The following is a 22,480-nucleotide window of genomic DNA, read 5'->3' as shown; positions in this document are numbered from 1 at the left end:
CATTTCTTCAAAGATCTTGTAGATTGCAACAGATGCCCCTGTTGGACTCCCTGAGCTTGCTGACTCTTCTGCTTTCTCAGTTACAAAGTGCCATGCTTGGAATGCAATGATTTGGTTTTACTGTTGGGTACTATTAGTTGTGCAGACTGTGCAGGGGGTGCCGAGAAGCCCAAGAGCTTTGCTCAGATGGTGGTCACCAGGAGTAAACCCTGCTTCGAAGAACAGCTTTCAAGCTTTGTCTCGGGGCTCTAAGCTTCTTAAACTCTTATCCCTCTCCCAGCACATCTTCAAAGCTTTAAAAACTCTGCAAAATGTCTCAGGGGAATAAACGTGCTGTAAGTTTGGGTAGTTCTGTGGAAATACGTTCCCGACACCTACACTGCAGGGTCTTGTTTCAGTGCTGGGGTGGCTGGAACGTGAAGAAGGAATGCGCAGACAACTGAAAGCCACACTACTATCCACAGCTAAATATGGGCATATAGCTCTGGTACCAAATGCTTACAAATACGCCTTCTGCTTGTTTGCTCCTTACTCTTTGAAACTAAAATTCCTCCTCCTGCGATAGAAAGTAAATATATTGCACCAAATTTTGTCCTTTAGACTTTACTCTGACATGTGATGACTAAATGTTACCCCGCTGTTTGACCTCAGTCACAAACCATATACTGCTTGGTAGTCTAAGAATGTTTAGCCCATGCCTGACCCTATAAATCATTGCTGGAGTGCGGAAAGGCGCTGCGCTGCCATCTCTGCGCTGCCCGCTGTGCGGCGGCTGCTCGGCTGCAGCTGAAGGGCCGCCTGTCGGCGACAGGAGGAACAGTGCTGTCAGCAAAGGACAGCTGGGTTTTCTTCTTGTTTGTCCGTCTGTATTCTCTATATTCGGTGAATGGAAGCATTGCCATCAGTCAACCTAAGTTCCATAGAAGGCTTTTTTTTTTTTTTTTTAATGACATCGGTATCTGCTGTTTTCTTTATTTTTTGCTTTGTTCATCACAGGTTCCCTTTAATGATTTCTTGAGCTTATGTTTTAACCTTTAGCTTAGTCCGAAAAGGTAAGCAAATCTGAAATGCTGTGAAGCATCAGCAAACTGTGGGTGCCTCCATGTGAGAGGGAAGCAGGTCGTTTTCAGTGGGAGGGCAGTTCTGCTTGTATAGCTGAGCGCTCTGCCCAGACTTCCATAAAGCACTTCTGATAGTGCATGCTGTTAGGGGAAAGGGTTTGGGGAGAGAATTTTGGTGGCTGTTGCTGTTCTGTTTGTTGTGAGCAGTGTAAGTTCACATGCTGAGTAGTTCCACTCATTCTAAATTCTCCTTTGCCACAAACAATAGATGCAAAGAAGTAATTAGGTGGATAATTGTCTGGCAGGTACTACCTCTGCTAACGAGATTTCCCATCCATTATGTGCTTTGCTGACTCTATTATTTCCCATTGGAATGTATTTTAAAAGCAATTTTTTCAGGATGCACGTAGATCTGTTTTTTTTCATTACATTTGCTCCTGGTACTTATCTCTTACAGTTCATAACACATCTATTTTGATAGGTACACCTCTGTTCTCTCCTTTCTTCGGAGATATTACACGACTCCTTAATTTCCACATTTTCTTGTTACACACATTTGTATGGCGATTTCATCAGCCTTCACCTTCGAAGTTTGTCCATGCTCTGCAGTTTTTCAGATCTACCTCTCCATTTCTAAGCACTCTCCTATCACGCAATGTTGCTTCATTTCCTGTTGAATATCTTCTTCGCAGGCAATAACACCGCAGTCCTCCCCATTGCTCAACTCTGTCATAACGTGCTGCTACAGTCATCCAGCATTCAAATTCCACCGCTTCGTGCAAAACATTCCCTAATAGCATTTCTAATAAACATGTTTGTTCTTTCCCCACAGCTGTGACTCTCTTAGGTCACTCCCCAGCCCCCGCTGGTGTAACATCTTCCATACTTTCCATGATCCAAAATTTCTGTCTCCCTTCACCTCCATAGCTTGTATAAAATATATTTGTTAGTTTCATGTTCTTGGCCTGGGAATCTCACCGGATCCTTCCATTTTCTTTGCTACGTAATCTGATGAGTTAAACGTTGCTTTCAGCTCCTCCTTCCATAGTATCCGTAGCAACCAGTGAACTACCTTGAACCTGACCTTTTTGGAGATGCTATGGGATCTGTAAGTTTGACTATGGTTACGAATACTCAGCTGCACCACCTCCCGTTCAGGATCCCTGCACGCTGTGTAAGGAAAAATGACCAAAACCAAAGGACAGGAACAAAATGTAACATTCCCCATTTTTCGCTGATGACAAATTTAACAACCAATTGTTTGTGTCAGTTAATATGACAACTATTGAGCAAACAGCTGCTACTCCAGATGGAATATGTGTGACAGCTGGAGGGTCCAGGTGCATCGCTCTGGAATAAATCAACACAGCGTTGGCATGTTGGTTTATTCTTGGCTGTTTTGATGGCACTTCTACCAGTTTCTCGGATGCTCTCTTCTCTATCCTTAGGAAACCTTTTTTTTTTTTTTTTTTTTTTTGCACAATTGTATGTTAAAGTGTTGGAATTTAAATAGGAGGGAGAGGTTTTACAGTGATTGTGAATAGAGAAGAATTTAGAGACACAGCCCATTATAACTCTGTGAGTATATTCACTTTTATTTTTTAAAATGTGATTACAGGAGATGTTCCCTTTTCCTGTACTTTGTCTTTTAGATTTCTTAACTTCTACAGGAGCAGAGAAAGCTTTTAAATTACAAATCACTAGCCCTGAATCCTCATTTTCCTGACTGGGATACTGTGCCAGGTGGAACAAAGGCTGAACCACTACTGATGACATTGTTTACTCTCTGATAACTAAATTAGGATCAATAATAAATGCCACTGAGGTTCCTGAATAAGTTAGATGGATTTGTCTAGAAGTTTATCAGTGTAAGATTCTGTAACCTTTTATCAATTTCTGAATCATCCTATTAACTAATCTGTTTTAGTGCCTGTAAGGAAAGAACCTCTCTCAGTATCCCTGCAGAATAATCTTGATAAATAAATCCAAAGGTCATCTAGGAAATCCCCAGTGTGGATTCTGACTGGTGTAGTCCTCACATTTCTGAAGAGGATCTTCATATCCTTAAGCCTATTCTCAAGAGAACGGTGCCATGGAACAATAGTACTCTTAAAGGTTGTAAACACTTCCCTCTCTTTGATACAAATTCTGAAGGAGTGCAAAACATGCAAATAATGTCTTAGGATTTGTTTTTTTCTGAATGCTTACTCTTCATTGCAGTTTGGTGATAAAATCAGAAATGTTGTTATAAATCACTTGTGATTTGAGTTTCCCCCATACATACTACTTTGTTTTTTTAAGTAAATACCTCATTGTCAAGCTAGCACAATCATGGGAACTAATAATTGGATTTAGTAGTCTTTGGTAAATCATTACAGAGTTTATTATTAATAACTCCAGTGGGAATACAAATTCATTCTATCAAATACTTGATAAACATAGTAAAAATGTTGTGAGAAGATTCACGCACTTTGTGTTAAAAGAGATCAATTCCAAAGGTCACAGCTTGTCAACAGAAAGATAGATTAGGTCATATGTGTATATCAAAGGTAATACCTTGAGCTAGGCAGTTTATGTATATATATTGACCTAACTTTGAGTTTCCATAAATAAACAGGACCTGTGAAAGAACAGAGGTAAGAAGGAAGCTGTGCCTGAGCTTGCTTCTTAAGCCCTTCTTACTTGGACCAAACATTGCTGTTTTAGTGGATATCCCTTCAAACAGCTGGGGGCAGGGAGGCACACAGTCAGATCTTATGTTTTGCCTCTGGTCTGGCAGAGGGCTAAGAATGTTAGGGAAAAAAGAAGAGTAGGCAGGATCCTCCACGCAAGTCCTCGCTCACAAAGGTGTCAGGTATGCCATTTGATCACTGGGTAGCACAGATGGGCGCAAACCTTACCGTAACACTGACATCTGGCAGCTCCAGTATTTCCATGGTATCCCATGGCTACACTGACAGTTTCAAAGGAGGTGTAGAGCATGGGTTACCTTCACAATGTCGTACAAAGCGGAGAACTTACATGCAGAGAAACCCTTATTTACTATTTTGGACTTATCCATTTGGAAGAAGCATTTCTCTTCTACCCTTATTTTATTTATCTAGTGTAGAAAATAAGTTACTGGTGCACCTCACTGCCAGAAAGCAAATTGTTATTGCAGCCAAAGGGCAGTAAGCAACTGGCCAGAAGTGTGCCATTGATTTTGTGGAACTGGGAACTGGCACTGGAAGTTCTGCTGCATGCCCTATGTCTTACTTCAGTAAACTTTATTGGAGGATACATTTGTAGTAGAAAGCACAAATTAGAATCAGCTCATTTTGTATGGTTCCTCTTTATTACTGGCAAGCCTTCTGAAATTTGGTGTGTGGGTAGAAACTTTTCATACTGTTCAATCAGCTCTGTTTATTTGTATTTGCTTCATGGACATGCTTAAGGTCTCCCTGAGTCATTTGTAGGTACAGAGCAACACTCCCTCTGATACTCACATTTATCCTTTGGGCTCTGGACTGAGCACCCTGTTGTTTCCACGTGATTATGTATGTGCATGGCTAGAAGGAATAAAGAGAGAGAAACTCGTTATGAAAAACAAACAGAAAAATCCCAAATATTCAGGTCTGTTCAAACTGATACACACAGAGCAAACCAGATGCACAGTTCCCATTAACAGCTGTTGTAGGACCAACCAGGGGATCTCACACCTGTTTTGTGGGTTCTCCCAAAATGAAAGTAATTATTTTTTTTTTCTTTTAGAAGAGTCATAATGAATTTAATACATTGGAATAGTAACTAGGGGAATATCCCACACCAAATAATAGAGCTTTTTTAAGTCACAGCACATTTGGTACCTAAATTGCTTGATATTTTTACTTTGCGTATATTGGTCATTAATTTGGAATTGCTCTGATGCCTATTGATTAGTTTCATCTGAAACACAGGCATCTATTAAACAATACTGATTTTTGCATCACCTTCTGGCCAAGTAGGTTAATTGAGTGGTGCTTGGGGAAATTATTTCAGATACCGTCAATATTTGCCTTCAAAGAGCTGATGGAATTATTTCACTTTTAGCCAAGATATCTGCTCAAACTGCAGCTCGAGCATTGAGATTATGTAACTCAGGTAGTGATTTAAGTTGCATTTTGAAGAAAATTTATTTATTCCCTGGCTTGATATTTAAGCCAGATCCAGTTTCTGTTGGAGCCAGTGGGAGTTCTGCCATTGTTTTAGCAGTTTGCTACTGGACTATGGCTGTTTTAGGGAACACAGCATAGCACAGTCCTTGTACTTTACTGTTAGAAAGCCCTGCATTTACAGCAGTGTCATTCATTGCACATACCTTGGGGCACACAGGTCAAAATAGTTTCTTTTGGTTCTGGATTTTAGTACAGGCTCAAAACCTAGTGCAGGTTTCAGTCAACACTGAGCAGTGTGCTTATGGATCACATAACAGGTGTTGCCTCATTAAAAAGAAAGAAAATATCCCTAATGCTTCACTTTCTCCAATATCTACGTGAAAAAGAAGAAACGTTATATCAGTTCCTCTCACTGAATCTTCCTCGCAGTCTTACATTTATTTGTAAAGCATTCTGGAAGAGACAACGTGTTAAAGCTTTCATTGGAACAGCCCCTTCCCAGGAAGCACACTGTAAGGTGTTAATTACAAACTGTAAAATAATGGACCGTTTCTGCGGAATAATAATTGTTTCCCACCATCTGCTGAGATGTATATCTGTCAAGAACGCTCAGTATTATCTAAGTATTGAAAACAGAAGAAGAGATGAAAAATTATTTCTGTTTCTCCTTTCTGTGGTCAGTGTTCTTATATCTCATGACCAAATGTTCCACTGTGAAGAAAAGCAGGTTGCTTTTCAATCATCTTTCTTCAAATACAAGCATTTATTTGTGAAGCACGAGGTACACGAGTCAATTTTGGGGGGTGATAATGCTTATCTTGTGTTGTGTCTTGCCTCTTGGGTTCTTTCTTGCAGTTGTGATTGCTCTGTTGTGGTTCATTAGGTGGTTCCTGGCATTTGTGCATTTCTCTGTGGGCTTAGGCCTCACTTTACTCTGCCCATGCAAAAGGCTACAGAAATAGACTACAAGATAGGGACAAATCTGTTTCAGTAAGGATTTCTTTTCCTAATATACTCAACTGATTTAGTTTGTTAATTTCATTAAGATGCGAAGGGAAGATATAGATGAAGCTTATAGAATGTAAGTTACCAGACTGTTAGGATAAGAGAAGCAGGTTGCAAAGTCCAGTACAACATCTTTTCCTCTACGATTTACAAGTAACAAATAACTCAATAGATAAAAATAGATGTGCTGGCTTTGCCAATGAAATTTGACTGTTTTCCAATCAATGTGTTACAAGCCATATAAAGGATAAAACAGATTCCATTATATATCCCTAGAATAATTTACTTGTTTATACTCATGGTGAGAACTTAATTAATCTACATTAAAGTTACGCTTTCCTTGTGTTGGAAAGTGCTGAAACGTGAGAGACAGAGAGACAGCCAGAGTTTTCAGGTGGGGTACCTTTCATAATCAGTCTTTGCTATCCACATTCCCAAAGTGTGAGCTGTGGACTTCATTCTTTCCTTCATTCTTTCCAAATTCCAACTTCATTGCCTTAACTGCGGAGCTATTCTGCCAGGTCAGCTGGTCACAGAGCCACTGTTCAGGTGCTCAGACAAAACTCTCCATTAAAAATAAAAATAAAGTGATAAATCTGTTTACTTCCAGCGGGAAGTAGATGATTCTTTACTGCAAAATGATTCCTTAAATGGTCACAGGCCTGGAGAAATATTACGTTGTGGCCTACCTATGGATGCCCAGCTGTTAAGACTAAGCCAATTGCAAATTTAGGTCAGAATATGCTACAAGATGACCTGATCTACTCTCAAAAAAAGACTCTTTGCTTCTCAAAGAGGAAAAATTTTTTGCAATGAATAGAAACAACAAAACACCAAAAATAGAATAGAAAACTGGGGGGGGAAATTTATTTTGACTCAGAACAGATTAAAATTTGTTCACAAACACTTTCTTGTTCCTTTCTTTTCTTTCTAACTTAAAAAAAAAAAAAAAAAAGTAGTTGGTTTTAGTGAAAGTATCAGTGGAAAAGAAACTGATATGCCAACTCTTGTTATGCCTGCTATTTGGGCCTGTGGGAACTTCTTAAAATAGGCAGTCTTTGTCAGAACAGATCCAAGAGTGAAGCAAACACGAAACAATTCTGCGTTTTACCCTTATTCCATAGTCTACTGTCCATTTAGTTAGAATATTTGTAGCTTCTGTTTTATGGGTGTCATGACCTAAGAAATCCTTTAGGTCATGAAAACAGGTTGTAGTTCACTTCTCAGCCTTTTGAAAAACACAGCAGAATTACTGAGAAGAAGGTGGAACTTTGGAAGGCTTTGCAGAGTTGGATTGCACAACAGCCCCAGATCCAGAATGCACAGGTTTTGTATTTTTGACCTTTTCTAGTGGAAACTCAGATACTAGCAGTAAAACATGTTGAAAGATGTCACATTTAATACGGATTTATTTGCACTTGGGTAATACACTCTCTCTACAGAAAAGAAATATCAATACACGGAAGTGTTTATCAGAAACAATTCTGATTATTTCTATTTATACAGCCTTTATAACTTTCCTGTGAACCTCAGAAGGAAAATAAATTAAAAGCAGAGACAAACTCAGCTAAAGCCACAAAAACATGACAGCAAAGCGCCTGTTAAAAAATCTCTGCACATCTATTGAGATAACCTAAGCCAAATGTTTGCATTAGCTCTTTCCTTAGGTTCATTCTAATGTTAAAAGCCTCCTGTTGCCTCCAAGAATTACACTGGCTTCAAAAAAACACGTGTTTGGATTTAAGAAAGCATATATGGAATGTAGAACTAATATATATGCGGGGTCTGTTTGTTTGTTTTGTTGATTGATTGACTCTATGATTCTATTTCTAGTTGAAGAACATCAACTAGAACTTTTTGGAAGGAATTTCTTAACTTTCCTGTTAAGCAGAGTTAGAGTTTCATATGAATGTTCCTACCTATAGAACCAGATTTTCCAGGAATGAAGCAACATGGAACAAACTGGGAATAGTGTGATTTATGAGTATATTTTTCTCGTTTGGGATCAAAAGACATGTAATAGTACTCAGACTTTTTTAGGATTTATAAACACATATAAAAGGGATAAATATCAGATACTCCATCAGAGACAGAAGGAAGGGAAAGAGATGGGCAGTGCCTTTCTCTCAGATCCTGACAGACCCGTAGTGCAATGTAGAATGGGTTAAAAAGTTGTGTTGTAGCTCAGATTTTTCCTTCTAGTTTTCTATAAGCGTGGAAAAGAGAGTGCTATCTGCATTTTAAATTGAAGTGCTCTTCTTTCATCTCTGAGCCTAATAAATGTCTTGTAGAGTGAGGTCTAGAATTGGGCTCATTAGAGCAGTGCTCCAAAAGTGCACATGATTCTCAATATTTTAGATATGGAATTTTTCCTCAAAATACGGTCTGGCTACTTATGTAATAAGGGCAATTTATGTAAAGGGAGAAAGAGAGGCTCACTTCTTCCCAGGACTTATTAAAAACTGAGGAATACTAGATGAGACGTGAAAAAGGACCAGCCAGTCTATTGCAGCTGCAGTGCTTGCAGCCCCCGATGAGAAATGATTATGGATTGTACTGGTTCTGCTGCACCCAAGTTAAAATAAACTATGGCTGTGTGCTGCAAGTGATGCTTGTAAAATCCTCTTGTCAGCTGATGTGTACGGTAAAATTCATTATATGATTCACATGTGTTGGTAACAGATATTTGCAATGCTGCTTTGTGTATACAGGACACAACTGTGAGCTGGTGCTACACTGCAAAGTGATACAATATACTGCTGAAGCCATTGTCAGAATTTCAGTCTGAAATTTTGAGATAAAAGGACAAGTGCAAAGAGAACTACCTGACAAGTCTGAAAGGTAAGGCCATAGGCCTCTTCTGTCTAGTGTACAAATACACCTATGTGTACATACACAGATTTTAGTTATCAGCTTGCTACCTTGAACTATTGTGGAGTCCGTTGTAATACAGATATGTTTAGCCAGCTTTTACTTACATCTGGCTGGATTTTCATGAGAGCTCATGTACCATTTCATCACCTAATGAAATGGATAGGATTTTAAAATTTCTTCTATCGACCATGGTGACACTTGGAACCAAACTGTTCTGATTATTTATCCCCCTAGGGTGTGCTTTGACACGGATTGCATTCAAATAGTAATCTGTAATTGATCTCTCTCTATATCCCAGTGGGTCTGCCCAATGGTTCAGTATTATAGCAAGACCTGTTTTTCTTTAAAAAACAAGAGGGTTGTTTACTGGGATAAGTGTAATTACATTCTACCAGTTCTGGTATGACAGGAATTTGAGGTGGAGCAGTGCATAGTCCAGAGTCCTTCTGGGACTGTAACAAACACAAGTTCTGCCCGTGTCTATCCAGAGTTTCTTTTTTGTTGAGAATGAACTGGCCAAACCAGACCTTCTTAAGTTCACTGTAGTTTAATAAATCCAAAATCCAGCTTTAGCAGTACCTTTTTATCCAGCATATAAGTCAAAGTGTGAACGTACTGAGCACCTGAGATCAACTCCCCACTGAAATCAGTGGATCCAGTTGCTGAGTACTCATTCAGTCCTTGCTCAGGCAAAACACTGAGTCGTGATCCAGCTTTGTAGGCATCACATCAAGCACAGTCTGTCTGGATTGGGCTAGTGTCAGTTGCTTCTCTTGTTTTAAGAGGTAGTTCCTTGAACTTATCTATACACGGCTACAATTACTTATGCATTTTGATAACTTTAACAAAAGTTTTGAGTACCATGTTTCAAAAGGATCAGTCACTGTTCAGAAAGATTCAAGGTCACAGCATGCCTTTGTGTTGCACGAGAGCTTTTAAACATACAGCTTTACCAACTTGAAGCTGAAGTGCTGTGTGAATCACTGACCTTGAGGGAATCCTTCTGCTAAACATCGCTGTACCTTCTAAATCTTTGAGCTGTAATTGGACATTGTTAACAAGGATGCTGTATGTGGCATTCAATCAAGGAAGGCTGATAAACCACTCCAAATGAGAAAGTGAACCTACCAGTTTAATTTTAGTCGCCAACATTGGTCATGGATCACTGCTTGGTCTCTGGTTCTTTATTTCAGTAGAATAGTAATTGTAATTTGCAAGAACACTGCCTTCTGCTTCCTCCTGAATCTGCCCTTCAGCATTCATTTGTTGCAATAACATTTTGAACCTGCCGAGTTGTTATTAAGTATTCTGGACCCTTTTGATCTTGCCAGAAGTATGTCTTTAAGTGATATTCATTTGTTCTGTGTATCTCATATTTCTGATATATCTTTAAGGAGTTACCACACTGCCTGCAAACATTTCACAGTTCTTGCTACCACTTTTACTTCTTAAATATTGTAGTGGTGGATTTCTGTTTCTTGGTCTCTGTGTAGACCTAAATACATTTTGGCCACTGTGTGCTGCTCTCACAGTAATGTCTCACATACAGCTTGATGTTTTTGGGAAAGAATTTTCTTCTTGCTTTCCCCAATTAGATGGTCCCAACGTGAAGTCATTGCTCTAAAGTAATATCCAGAATTTTGTGTCATCTTTAGAAGAAGCTGAGAATGAATTTCACACCTATGTGTGTTGCAAAACAAAACAAAACAAAAACAAAACAAAAAACCCTCCAGCCATTGCACTGTGTACAGTATTTGTGAATGAAAAAAAAAGCACATCTGTAGACAGAAATCCTGGCCTGACAGAAAGGTTTTTTGAACAAACTACTTCAGTTCCTACTATTTCTGGTTTTATTCCTTAGATGTTACTTCTTTTATTGGAGAACACACTGATAAGTAGGAGATTAAACAATCTTTTTCTCAGATTCTTAACTCAATGTGTTTGAAAGATGGAGAACTGCACATAGTCTGCCAGCAGAAAGGCCTTTGCTAAGCCTGTTCCAGGCTCCACAGGTGCATATGAGTAAATGAGGGAGTAATGCAAATAAGTATTTGTCACAGCTCTGTTGTTCTGTGCAGGCAATTCACAGTCCCTGTAATAACACAGATGTAATTCCTTTGCTCCATTGGGATTTATAGTGGTCATTTCCTACAAATTGAATCCACAGAAAGGAACACGGCATCGTACTTTTCAGACACACTGGCACCCGTGTGAAGAAAATAAACAGGAAATAGAGAATGAAGATAACAGATAGAGGTGATTCTTAGTTTTACACCAATACCTCCAGTGTACCAAGGATATTTATGTGGTGAAGAGAAAAAATTAGGATTACAGTTTTCGGTTCTGCAGTGTTCTCCCTTTGTGACCTGGAACAAGTCACGTATCATTCCAACACCTTGCTTTTCTATTTGGAAATTGATGATACCTTTTTTATATATATATATATATATATATATATATATATATATATATATATATGAGAGGGACATTATGAAGCACTTTCATTAATTTAAAGCAAAGAAGTAACGTGGTGATGTAGTGATAAGGCAACAGACTTGAGATTTCAAACGGGAAAACGTCTGAACTTTTCTGTTAAGCAATCTTCAGGGAGCAGATGTTAATTCAGCGGGTCACGTTGTTTCTCAGCATTACAACTCCTACACAGCAATGACAAATGAGTAGGCAGCTGACACTGCTGGACGTGATTCAGCCTATCAAGGGGCACGGCCTCAGATGCCCTGACCCAAATTACCCGTCCTCTCCCCAACAGTCACCGCCTGGAGAGAGGGGTGCGCGTGGGGGGGGGGGCGGGAACAGATCTGAAACAGGTGGAAAAACAGACAGCGTCCTTACACAGCCACCTGGGTTTACATCCGCAGCCCTCTACCGCGCTAAGAGGCAGGCACGGGCACACAGCCTGCGGGCGCAGCGGCAGCCCGCGGTCGAGTCCCGCACGCGTGCAGCTTCGTCCCGGTTGCTGCCGGTACGCGTCCGGCATCTCGGTCCCTGCTTGTGTTCACATCTGGAAGTACAGATCGTACCGCTGTCATTATCCACCTGCAGGGAAGCATCTACGCCTTCTGGATTATTTCCATAAATCTGGAACGTGCTGAATTACCCCAACTCACATTTTCTTTCTTTCTTTCTTTCTTTTTTTTTTAATGTACAAAAACAGTGAGAAACGACTTCCCATGGCGACAGGCAGCGCGGTGAGGCGGCCGGGGGTGCGGGATGCCCCGGTCAGCGGGCAGCGCTGCCCCGCCATACCGACAGCAGCGTTACCAGAAGCAGAGATCACCAAATGAAGCACAGCTGCCACAACGGAGCCATTTCAGCCTTGCCATGCTCTGCGCTACTCTGCGCTTGAACCACATTCGGTTCTTCGCAACAGTCAGACGGCCGTGACTGCAGAAGCAGGGAGAAACGGCCGCAGTCTCGAACCGGCCGCCCTGCAGGCAGCGAGCGGCAGGCCGGAAGCGCTCTGGTGGAGCGTGGCCGGAAGTGGCGGCCGTTGATCGCAACGCACTTCCGCCGCCCGCCTCGCGCCGGGAGGGGCCCTCCGCGCCTGCTGCCGCCTCATGGCCGCCTCTGTGGTGAGTCCTCGCGCCCCCCCCGCCGCGCCAGGGAGAGCCCGGGCTGGATCTCGGGTTCGGTTACCGCTGAGGGGTCTCCGTGGCGGAGCGGGAGGAGCCGCCGGTGAGGGCCACGGTTGTGAGGCGGGGAGTTGCGGCCTCGCACGGAGGCGGCCCGGAGCGGAGCCCCGGTCCGCCTGGCTTTCTCCGGCCTGGGCCCGGCCCCGGGCGCTGCGCTTCTGGAGATGAGGGGATGCCCGCATGGGGCGGGCGGCGACGGGAGGGAGAGAGGACGGCGGGAAGCTGCTCCCGGCGGGCGGTCTCTGCACCTCGGCTGCTCGCGTTGCCCGAGCCGCGCTGGCTGCCGTCGGCCAGAAGACGGCTCCTCCCCCGCCTCCGTCCCGCCCTCGCCGTGGGCCGGCGGGGTTCGGAGCCCGCGGCCTCCTGAGGCTCTGTGCTCGAGGCCGTGGGCTTGTGAGTTATAGGATGCTGAGCGGTCTGTGGCTGAAGGGCTTCGGGCCCTGTGTAGATGGTGGAGGATGAAAGGGGAAGCTAACATTTGGGAATTGTCATCAGAGTCTTCAAAAACGGTAGTAGTTTGAGTACTATGTTCTTGTTAAATGCCAAGAAGAAAGATTCCCCTGTGAGGTGGTTAGACATTGGAATGGGAGCGGTGAGGAACTGAAATCTCCATCCTTAGAGATGTTCAAAACATGACTGGAGCGAGGACTCCATGACTCTGGGCAGCCAGGCCTGACTTGGAAGCTAGATCAGACCTCAGAGCTGGCCTTTGAGTGAGAGGCCAGATCACATGCCCTGCTTTGGTTTCTAAATATATGTACAGGGGTACCATTAAAAAGAACTTGTTCTGAGTATCAAAACTTATACAGCTTATATTTTGTTTGACTTAAATCCCTATTAAGTCCGTGGAGACTTTCAAGGCAAGGCTGTATAAGGCCCTGGGCAGCCTGATCTAGCTGTGGTGTCTGTGTTCATTGCAGGGAAGTTGGACCAAATGGCCCTCAGAGGTCCCTTCCAACTCTAAGGATTCTGTGATTATATATTACAGGTTCCCTAACTGCTCTTTGCTTTACCCTGGTGTTTCTCCATGGTCTCTGTTGGTCTCCATCACACCTGTTCTGTCTGTGCAGTGACTAACCAGCAGTATGTTTGGCTGCTGGTTAGAAAGCGCGTGTGTGCAAATGCATGCTGATGGAGTGATAACAGCCATCTGCCTCAAATAACTAACCAGCCAAGTTATGATTACTGCTCCCCAGTGGGTGCTTTGACGCTCCTTATCTCAGTGCCACAGTTTCTGTTGGCACTTGCAGGAATACAGTGCCTTGATGACTGCTATGTCACTTTGGCTTGAGAATTGGCCTCTGGGCTCAGAAACTGTTGGAGGAGATGAAAAAGTGAAGAACAGTGTTGTGTCCTCCCATGGGGAATTTAAAAAAAATAGTAATGCGAGACAGTTTGTCCCTGTAGAGTAAGCAGAGATTATGTGATATGCTAGTTAATGTTTTGTAACATGGAAATTGCTCCAACTAAAAGTGTTTCTTGAAGTAATACTGTAGGAACTGGTGGTAGTTAAAGACAACCAAGAAAAATAATGGAATTGGGATGTATTGATGGAATTGTAAATGTTGAGAATGTAATGTTGAAATAGAAGAATGAGAAATTATAACACTTTAAACAAAACATCATTACAAGACCAAATTAAAGATTACAAGCAGGTTGCTCTGTAAGTAATGCCTCCTGTGTGTTTTCATGGAAACTACAACATATACAAAGAGCACAATAGCACTCACTATATGATTGAACAGATTTTCAGCTACAAAACACTCTTTTTCAACACAGTCACCACCATTGGCTGTGCTTTTTCTCTAGTGATTAACGGGAGTCTGCGTGCTGAGCTTCTAACATCTGCACCTGCAGAGGTGCCCCTCTGTCACTGCCACCACTGCTGGAACGCTCCATCCACCCCTCACTGTGCTCACACCCACTCCAGAAACGTTCAGCAAGTGTTGATGAATGGCAGTGGGTGCCATGTTTTCCACGTGGAGGAATTCAGTTCCATTCGTTTGCTTCATCCACACTTCCATGTCAGACACCATTCTGTCAGACTGCCCGTCTGCTGCCACCTGTCACATGGCAGCAAAATGTAATGGGAAATTGATGGGAAGGTTCAGTCTGTACTGCCGTACCACCCACCAACATCCACCTCTGACATCGCAGGCCAACATCACAAAACAGGAGGCAGTGCTTTTGGAGTAGTCCTCATAGATCTGTAGGCAGGAAATTGAGATATCGCTGTTCAGGGTCTATAAGAGATCAAGGGCCAAACAGGTAAACAAACTGAGTAAATTACTAAATGAGATCCCAGTGCAGCATTGTGACAGCAAATGCTGATACCTTTGATTAAAAAAAGATGTGAGAGGTGCTTAGTTCTTACTTGTGGATGCAGAACTGGAGTGATTCGTAGTAGAATGTGTTCAGCATGCCTGTGGGCACTCTCTCCCTTCACTCTGTCCAAGTAGAACTATTACTCTTTTTGCATATATCTATGTGTAACTGTGTATATATCTCTTTCTATAGTGATACTTTGAAATACCTGTATGAATTTGGTTTAAAAAAATCAAGTGTGGTGGTGGTGCGATGGAGTTCTTATTCATTTCCAGCAACATGTTGGATAAATTTTGTTCCTTTACTAAAGAACATCCATCACAGAAAGCAGAAGCTCTTTTCACTGAATGCTTGTGTGTTCACAATGCTTCTACCAGCTGGAGCCCATTTTCCAATGTAACCATTTTCAATTTAAATACCATAAATAAGCCAGCATTCAGAGGCGAGCACTAAAACTGACGCCTTGCTGGAAGCTGCTACGATACCTCCAGGAAGTAGAAAGGCAGTTTGCAATCAACTTCAGCATTGCTTGATACCATCATCTTTCAGTGAGAGTGGAGAATATAGTGATTTTGGTTGCTCGTTAGCTGGAGCTACTGCTTAGATGGCTAGTTTGCATAAAATATAAATAATAATACAGTATGTCATAATTAAACATAAAACTAAAAAATACTTAAGCTTTTTATTTGTCTTTTTTTATCTCCAGGATTTCAAAACCTATGTGGATCAAGCCTGCAGAGCTGCAGAAGAATTTGTTAACATTTATTATGAGACTATGGATAAAAGAAGAAGGGTATGTACATGTTTTACCAGTACCTTGAACTATTTTGAATAGTTTCATGTGCTTTTCTAGCTACCATTACACTTGAAAGTAAGTACTTCAAGTACTTACACTTGAAGTTGGTTATGTGAATTGCATTGGAACAGAGGTCTCAGCTTGGCCTCCTGGGCTGCCCTGTAAAGGATTGTTTTGTGTTACTGCACAGCATCATTCAGAAGGGGGCCCTGTTAGAAAGTACCTCACTGTTCTTCAGTATAGTAGTTCACTTGAAATCCAAATGCATGTTAGAGGTACAGGATTTGTTAGCTGACCTCTGAGGTATAGTGGATTATAATTGTAAATTAAAAAATGTAGGTGAACATGGAAGTATCAGCAGCTGCATATTACTGCTTAGTCATATTGTGCTCAAGCAGGATAGGCACAGATGTAGCAACAGCTTGCATGAGAGGTAGTTGCCTATAAGCCACAGCTTATGAAATACTAGGGAGGTTCTGGTCTGCTGCTGCATATAATTGTCATCTTGCATGGTTCCACTGCTCCTGGTCTTGTTTGTGTTTTTTTTTTTTTTTTACCTGAAATCATACTTTCTGACTATTGGTGTTGCATGTGTGCACACGAAATCAGTGATGAGCTTATTCTGCAAAGGTAGTGCTTTCCTTTCTTTAGCAAGCAGTTCAGTTACATCACTAGCTTTGGTAAAGGAATGTCATCAGTATTTAAATTTAAGGTACAAGTCACTTTGCGAGTCATAAAGCAAAATATGCTTCTGTTTCAATTCTTGCTGAGGAGCACTATCTTTTAGAAGTTAATAATTGAGGGTGTTTTATTTCCTCAAGGAAAAGAAGTTATCGGTGCTACAAAACATTCTTTAAAGTCCTGTGTTGAGATGTTGTGCACTGTGTGTGCTTACCCTTTTTCCTCAAATATGTCTGTTTGTAATCCCTCAGGCTTTGACCAGGCTGTATTTGGACAAAGCAACGTTAATTTGGAATGGTAACGCAGTCTCTGGACAAGAGGCACTGAATGAGTTTTTTGAAATGTTGCCATCCAGTGAATTCCAGGTTAATGTGTTGGACTGCCAGCCTGTTCATGGTAAGCTTCTATTACTATTTATTTATTTAGTCATTTCATAACTATTGATAGAGAAATACAACTACAACAATGCTCAATATTTCTCTAGGGACTATCTTGTTAGTAAAAATATTGAGGGCTGGAAGGCAAAGCCGTGCATAAATAAAGCACAAAACCAAGAGGTGCAGCAACTCCATACTATACCTCATGTCTGGGAAAATGGTTTATTTGTTAAGATCATGTTCAGATGTGTTGCACTTTCATGTATTGAAAAGGTTGAGTTTAACAGATTATGTTGTCCTTGACAACGTGTGAGAGTCGAGAGACCTCTGCTGTAGCCTCTGGTACTGCCATGCAATTGAATGTGGGACAAATCATTAATCTGTGTGTGCTCTGACTTCTTTACATCTTGAATAGATGTTAAGTTCATTTGATTCCTAATTAGCAATCACTGAAGAAATGTTTACATAACTGAGAAGTTAATAAATGACTTCTAAGGAATATTTCTGGAGTACAAGTAAGGCAAAAGCCTGTGGTCAAGCATGCTTGCTTTCCTCTGCTGTAAAAGGATACAAGCTAATAGAGGAGGGAGAGGAGAACGTGTATGCAACTTGCTAGACATATATACATATGGAACTAAGAGAGCTTTTTCTAAAAAGAGATGTGGGGGATTTTTATAGTGCTCTCAAATGAACAACATTAGATGGAAATGTAAAACCCATTTAAAAGTGCTGTTGGTGAGTGAATACACCGTTGTCTATATGGAAATGATGTAAGAAAGCTGTATTTTCCGTGGACATGTAACCAGCTGCTAGCCTGTAACTAGTGTAACAGAATTGAATAAAATATGTACATTTCCTACTTCTTTCACCTGTTAGTCTTTGTTTGGGTTGTTTTCTTTGTTTTTTTCTTCATGTGAAGAGCAAGCTACTCAAAGCCAGACAACAGTCCTCGTGGTGACTTGTGGGACAGTAAAATTTGATGGCAACAAGCAGCGCTACTTCAACCAGAACTTCTTGCTGACAGCACAAGCCACATCTAACAGCACAGTGTGGAAGATCGCGAGTGACTGTTTCCGCTTTCAGGACTGGGCCAACTAGTGAGGATTGGCTACGGGAAGTGACCTCTCATTCCACGTAATGAAGCTAGCTGTTCAGTTGGCCACTCTCTGAGCGTGGGCTGTGCTCAGTCTTCGTGTTGCATCTGTCATTGTGGAAGGTCTGCGGATGTCTCAAGCTCAATCCCAGTGGCCATGGCTTTAATAATAAATGATCTGAAAATGTAACGGGTTGCTCATATTAGTTGAACGTAATGAAATGCTGAAGGAGTTGAACCTAAGGAAATGCTGAAGGCAATGAGCTGTGTTGGAATCATTCCCAAAATGCCTTACGTGCAGCTGTGCTGCCACTTACAGACTTTTTGTATGTAATGCAGAAACTTTGAACACAAAATTCTCTTACTGTATAGTTCTGACCAAATGTGTAACTGCTTCAACTTGAAAAGGTGTGTTTTTACAGTAGCATCTTAGCTCTTTTGAAGATGCCTGCAACATGTATATAGAATTCTCAGAGCTACCTGCTCCTGGTTGTAAGAGGCTTGTGACAATTGATGATAATTTCTGCTCTTTGTGAAAGTTGCAAATACAGCCTGTGAGCGTATAATTTCTCAAATAGTCTTTTGGAAAGCTAGCGTTACCTTCATTGATACAGAAGGACTGTGTCTTGTCAGGTTTTCTTTTGACTTAAGCATCTCAGAATTTGGTGGTTGTTAATTTATATTGATCCATATTTAGGGAATCCTGAATAACTCAGAACTTCAGTGCCAACAACTCTTGTCAAGCACACATAAAGGACTTCAGCCGCAGTTTTTATTTTGAAGTCTTGTAGTGTAAGAAATAGGTCAGTTACATCATTTCTGTCTGCTTCAACTGTCAATTCTGTCACTGTGAAGGACGGAATATTCTTCCCATCTAAAGTCTGCGATTTTTGAATCCCTGTTATCTTTTCAGGAAACATTGTAATAAAAAAAAAAAAAGACACTAAAGGTGTGTATTACTGTGAAGCCTTCAATTTTTCTTTTCAGTACTGTTATTCAGAACAGGTTCTTTAATTACTTTTAACTTAGAAAAAGCAGCTCTGAACACAAGTACCATCTTCCTTGCCTGCAGATTTTTATTACAGTTTTAATGTTTCTTTAACATTTTCCGTATTTATTCATTCTATTGTATTTTTTCCCTTGTTTTAAACAGCAGCTTTCATAGAATAGTTTTTGTGGGTGCAGGCTAGAAGATTGCCCATCTTAACTTGGGAACTTATAGAGTAAATCTGAATATGTATACTTTTATATAATTATATATGTGATAGTACACTTGCTTGCTAATGAAAATACATGAGGGGAAATTGTTAATACTGTTGCAGTGACAGCAGCAGCCATTAGGACTGCAGCTCACTTAGTTTTATTACCTACATTGGAAAACTGTGAAAATGAGCAGTATAAAACTTATGGTTGGCGTGATATTATCCTATAGATAATGGGATACTTAGGTGAAATGGGTGGCTTTATGTAATTTAAAGGTACTCTTTACATCATTGGATGTACATTGGAATTGGTAACCTGACTTACTTCAGAAGCTGCTGCTATACTGAGTGGTTTCTGAAGCTACTGTGTGACTGTTTGTTTTCAGCCTGAAGAATACTTGGTTTCTGCAAGCAATGTAAAAAAATTGAAAATTCTTGAAAAATGTAAATACTGTAAATGCATTGTTATATCTGTATGTAGTGAAGGAAGGGTTGCTTTATTCACTGTTTGTTCTTAACAGAATATGCGAGGTTTATATATTTGCATTTCTTCTATGAGTTTGAGAAGAGAAGCCTCAGTTTGCCTGTTTCTCATATAGCACTGTTAAACTGTGACTCCGGTGTGCTGTGCTTTTCTTGTTTGTTCTTCATTACATCAGTAGTGTTACAGTCTGCTCATACACCAAACAGGTTTTGTCTCTTCAAATGTAGCGATGAGTGCACCTGTAACATTTACTTTTAAACTTCCACCACATTTGCCAGGACACACACTTAGATTTGCACCTCATAAGGTTATTCTGGGAGTAAATACTTACTGGATGTTTGGATCTAAGTTCGAATTTGTATACTAATTTTGAAGCTCTTTTCTATGCAGAGTGGGAGATTTTGGATATCTGGGACAATGTTTTGATCGTTTTATTCCTATTGATTATTTTCATGCTACTTAAATATACACTGCTTTTAAATCTGGCTTCTGCAATTACTATTAAAAAACAAAAACGACCTACCTGACGTTATGTAGGAGGCTTACTAACTGTCTAGCTGCATAGACCAAGTTTGTACTCTTATTTACTAAGATGTATAGTTGGAATTGGACTTGGTATGCATATGGGGATACTGGGAGGGAAATCTATTAAGAGATTAATTGCTTTAGTCTAGGGGAAAGTATACCAGCTGTGTGCTGTCTATTTACAAAAAATCTCTTTCCAGGTAGCTGGATAAGTTAGGGATGCTGCAGCTTCTTACAACTTCTGTGGTGAAGTTAACAGAAGAAAACAGAACTGCTTTTTTATTCCATTATGTACCAAATCAGTCTGTGCTGGTTTAATGTTCCCTCTTGTTGTGGTGTAACATCTGAAGTTTACGCCAGGCATCCAAGAAGTGAACATGTTTATGCTCTGAACTGTAACCAGGAAGTAATACTAGCAGAGTTTTGCTTGATCCCAAGTCAGTAATGTACAGCCAGACAGTGAAACAAAGCCAGGTGAAGAGCTGAACACTTCGACGTACTGAGCTGTGGCAGCTGAAGTCTTGATAGATGTTCTGTTTTGTGTGCATTCCCTGTATTGTCTTTATAAGTCACTGTTCTTAATGTTGCTTTGTTATTCTACCATACTGCAGTTAAATTGACCTAAAATACTTGTACTGTTTCTTGGAATGGAGAAGAACAGTCTGTTCTTGTGATACAAATGACACTTTTGATACGCATGCATTTCATTACCATGACTGGGGAAAAGCGTATTATAAAAGAAATGCTGTTTTAGCAGCACTTGAGTATATTTTGTAAGTTTTCAGAGTTGTTAAAAGACCTCTTGTAAGATTCCATTTTTGAAAGAGCAAGCTCCTTTTTTTTCCTTAAGACATTTTCGTAGTTTGTTTTATGATATTAAAAGTTCAGGAAATAATTTGTGGCTTCTTTATCTTTACTGCTTGTGTTCTAGATATGAGTTATGTGTTCTGATTGTTGTAGCTGGTGCTGGGACACTGCAGAACAGGCTATGTGTCAGAGAACTTATTTGGAGTAATAAGTAATCCTATAGCAAATGCCTCACCAAGAGCACTGTGAGGCGGTAAACGGTGTTGAACTGGACAGAGCATCAGTCCCAGATTGATGTTTCCCCCTGTGTGGGAATCATTAGGTCACTGGCCTGAAGCAGTGGCTGAGCACCTGGTGCAAGGGCGTAGCCAGCCCTGGGAGCACAGGTGGAAGCAATTCACCAGTGTGACCAGAAGGGGTGGGCCCAGGGTCCGCCCCTCCCTAACCTTATTTAAGGGCTGGCAGCCGCACAGGAAGCATCTGTACTTGGAGATTGCTGCCTTCGGAGTGTTGGGTGAGCCCTGATTCTCAGAAAGGGGTAAGTGATTCCTTCTCTGTTACCAGGTTGGGACCGCTACCCTTCTTGGGCGATCCAAAGCCAGTTGCTGTTGCCTATCCTTACATCTTCCTATAGAATTTACTGATGTTTTGGCTGCTGTCCAACAAATATTTGGATGAAGCCAAACGAAACTTGTTCCAGAATCTTGGATTATAAATATAAAAATATTTACAATCTGAGAACATATCGTTGAGCCTCTGTTCTTTCTGTGCTAAGAAGAAATGAGGTGCTTGAGTAAGAAATGTTTCATGTGGTAATTCAGATGTTTCATTCGCTTTATTTTGCTGTTGATATTAAATGACTGATGGTTGTTCAGCATGGATGGCTTTCAATTGCTGGTAATGAAGACAGTGGTAATGCAGGGTTGGTGTCTGTGCAGAAACAGGCATTGTTCTAGAAGCAAGTAATGTTAAGTATGTTGTAATGTTCTTGCTGTGTTTGAAGGTACAGATTTCAGTGAGACTTTGCAAATAATCACTTTTTAGTAATTGTTCTGAGAAGAGCTCTGACAGCTGATGCAGCATAGAGAGTTAGGAATGCTGGCAAAAAATAAATCATGGCTATTGATAAAACACCAGGTATTATTTGCTTGTATGGCAGGAGTGAATTTAGAAACTTACTGAACTTAGAACCTTATTGGTGATCTGGATGAGGGGATTGAGTGCGCTTCCACTAAGTTTGTGAATGACACCAAGTTGGGAGGAAGTGTTGAACTGCTTTGAGAGTAGGAAGACTCTACGGCAGGATTTGGACAGGTTGATCGCTGGGCTGAGGCCAATTGTATGAGGTTCAGTGAGACCAAATGCTGCGTCCTGCACGTTGGCCACAACAGCCCTATGCAGTGCTGCTGGTCTGGGACAGAGTGGATGGCAACCTGCGCAGCAGGGAAGGATCCGGGGCTGTGA

The 22,480-nt window shown here is 41.0% G+C and overlaps 2 protein-coding genes across 3 annotated transcripts in view; both read left to right on the top strand.

Moving 5' to 3' along the window:
* Positions 1-12,465, top strand: part of LOC124417941 (translation initiation factor IF-2-like) — a 62,477-nt gene extending 50,012 nt beyond the window's left edge. The window contains exons 5-6 of the mRNA XM_046940877.1: positions 8,911-9,040; positions 12,249-12,465. The gene's annotated coding sequence lies outside the window, so the exon portion shown is untranslated. The remainder of the gene's footprint in view (positions 1-8,910; positions 9,041-12,248) is intronic.
* Positions 12,466-12,610: 145 nt separating this feature from the next.
* Positions 12,611-21,104, top strand: NXT2 (nuclear transport factor 2 like export factor 2). Of its 2 annotated transcripts, none has more exons than NM_001006436.2 (4): positions 12,611-12,666; positions 15,758-15,844; positions 16,780-16,924; positions 17,825-21,104. In NM_001006436.2, the coding sequence occupies exons 1-4, from the start codon at positions 12,652-12,654 to the stop codon at positions 18,001-18,003; spliced, it is 426 nt and encodes a 141-aa protein (NP_001006436.1). In that variant the 5' UTR covers positions 12,611-12,651; the 3' UTR covers positions 18,004-21,104. The 2 variants fall into 2 exon arrangements, with proteins under 2 accessions (NP_001006436.1, XP_040554787.1); XM_040698853.2 differs by having other exon boundaries at positions 12,611-12,769.
* The last annotated feature ends 1,376 nt before the right edge of the window (positions 21,105-22,480 follow it).

The sequence above is a fragment of the Gallus gallus genome, chromosome 4 (genome assembly GCF_016699485.2).
Source record: "Gallus gallus isolate bGalGal1 chromosome 4, bGalGal1.mat.broiler.GRCg7b, whole genome shotgun sequence".
NCBI lineage: Eukaryota > Metazoa > Chordata > Aves > Galliformes > Phasianidae > Gallus > Gallus gallus.
The sequence above is the reverse complement of the archived record's forward strand: the minus strand, read 5'-3'. Positions and strand labels throughout refer to the sequence as shown.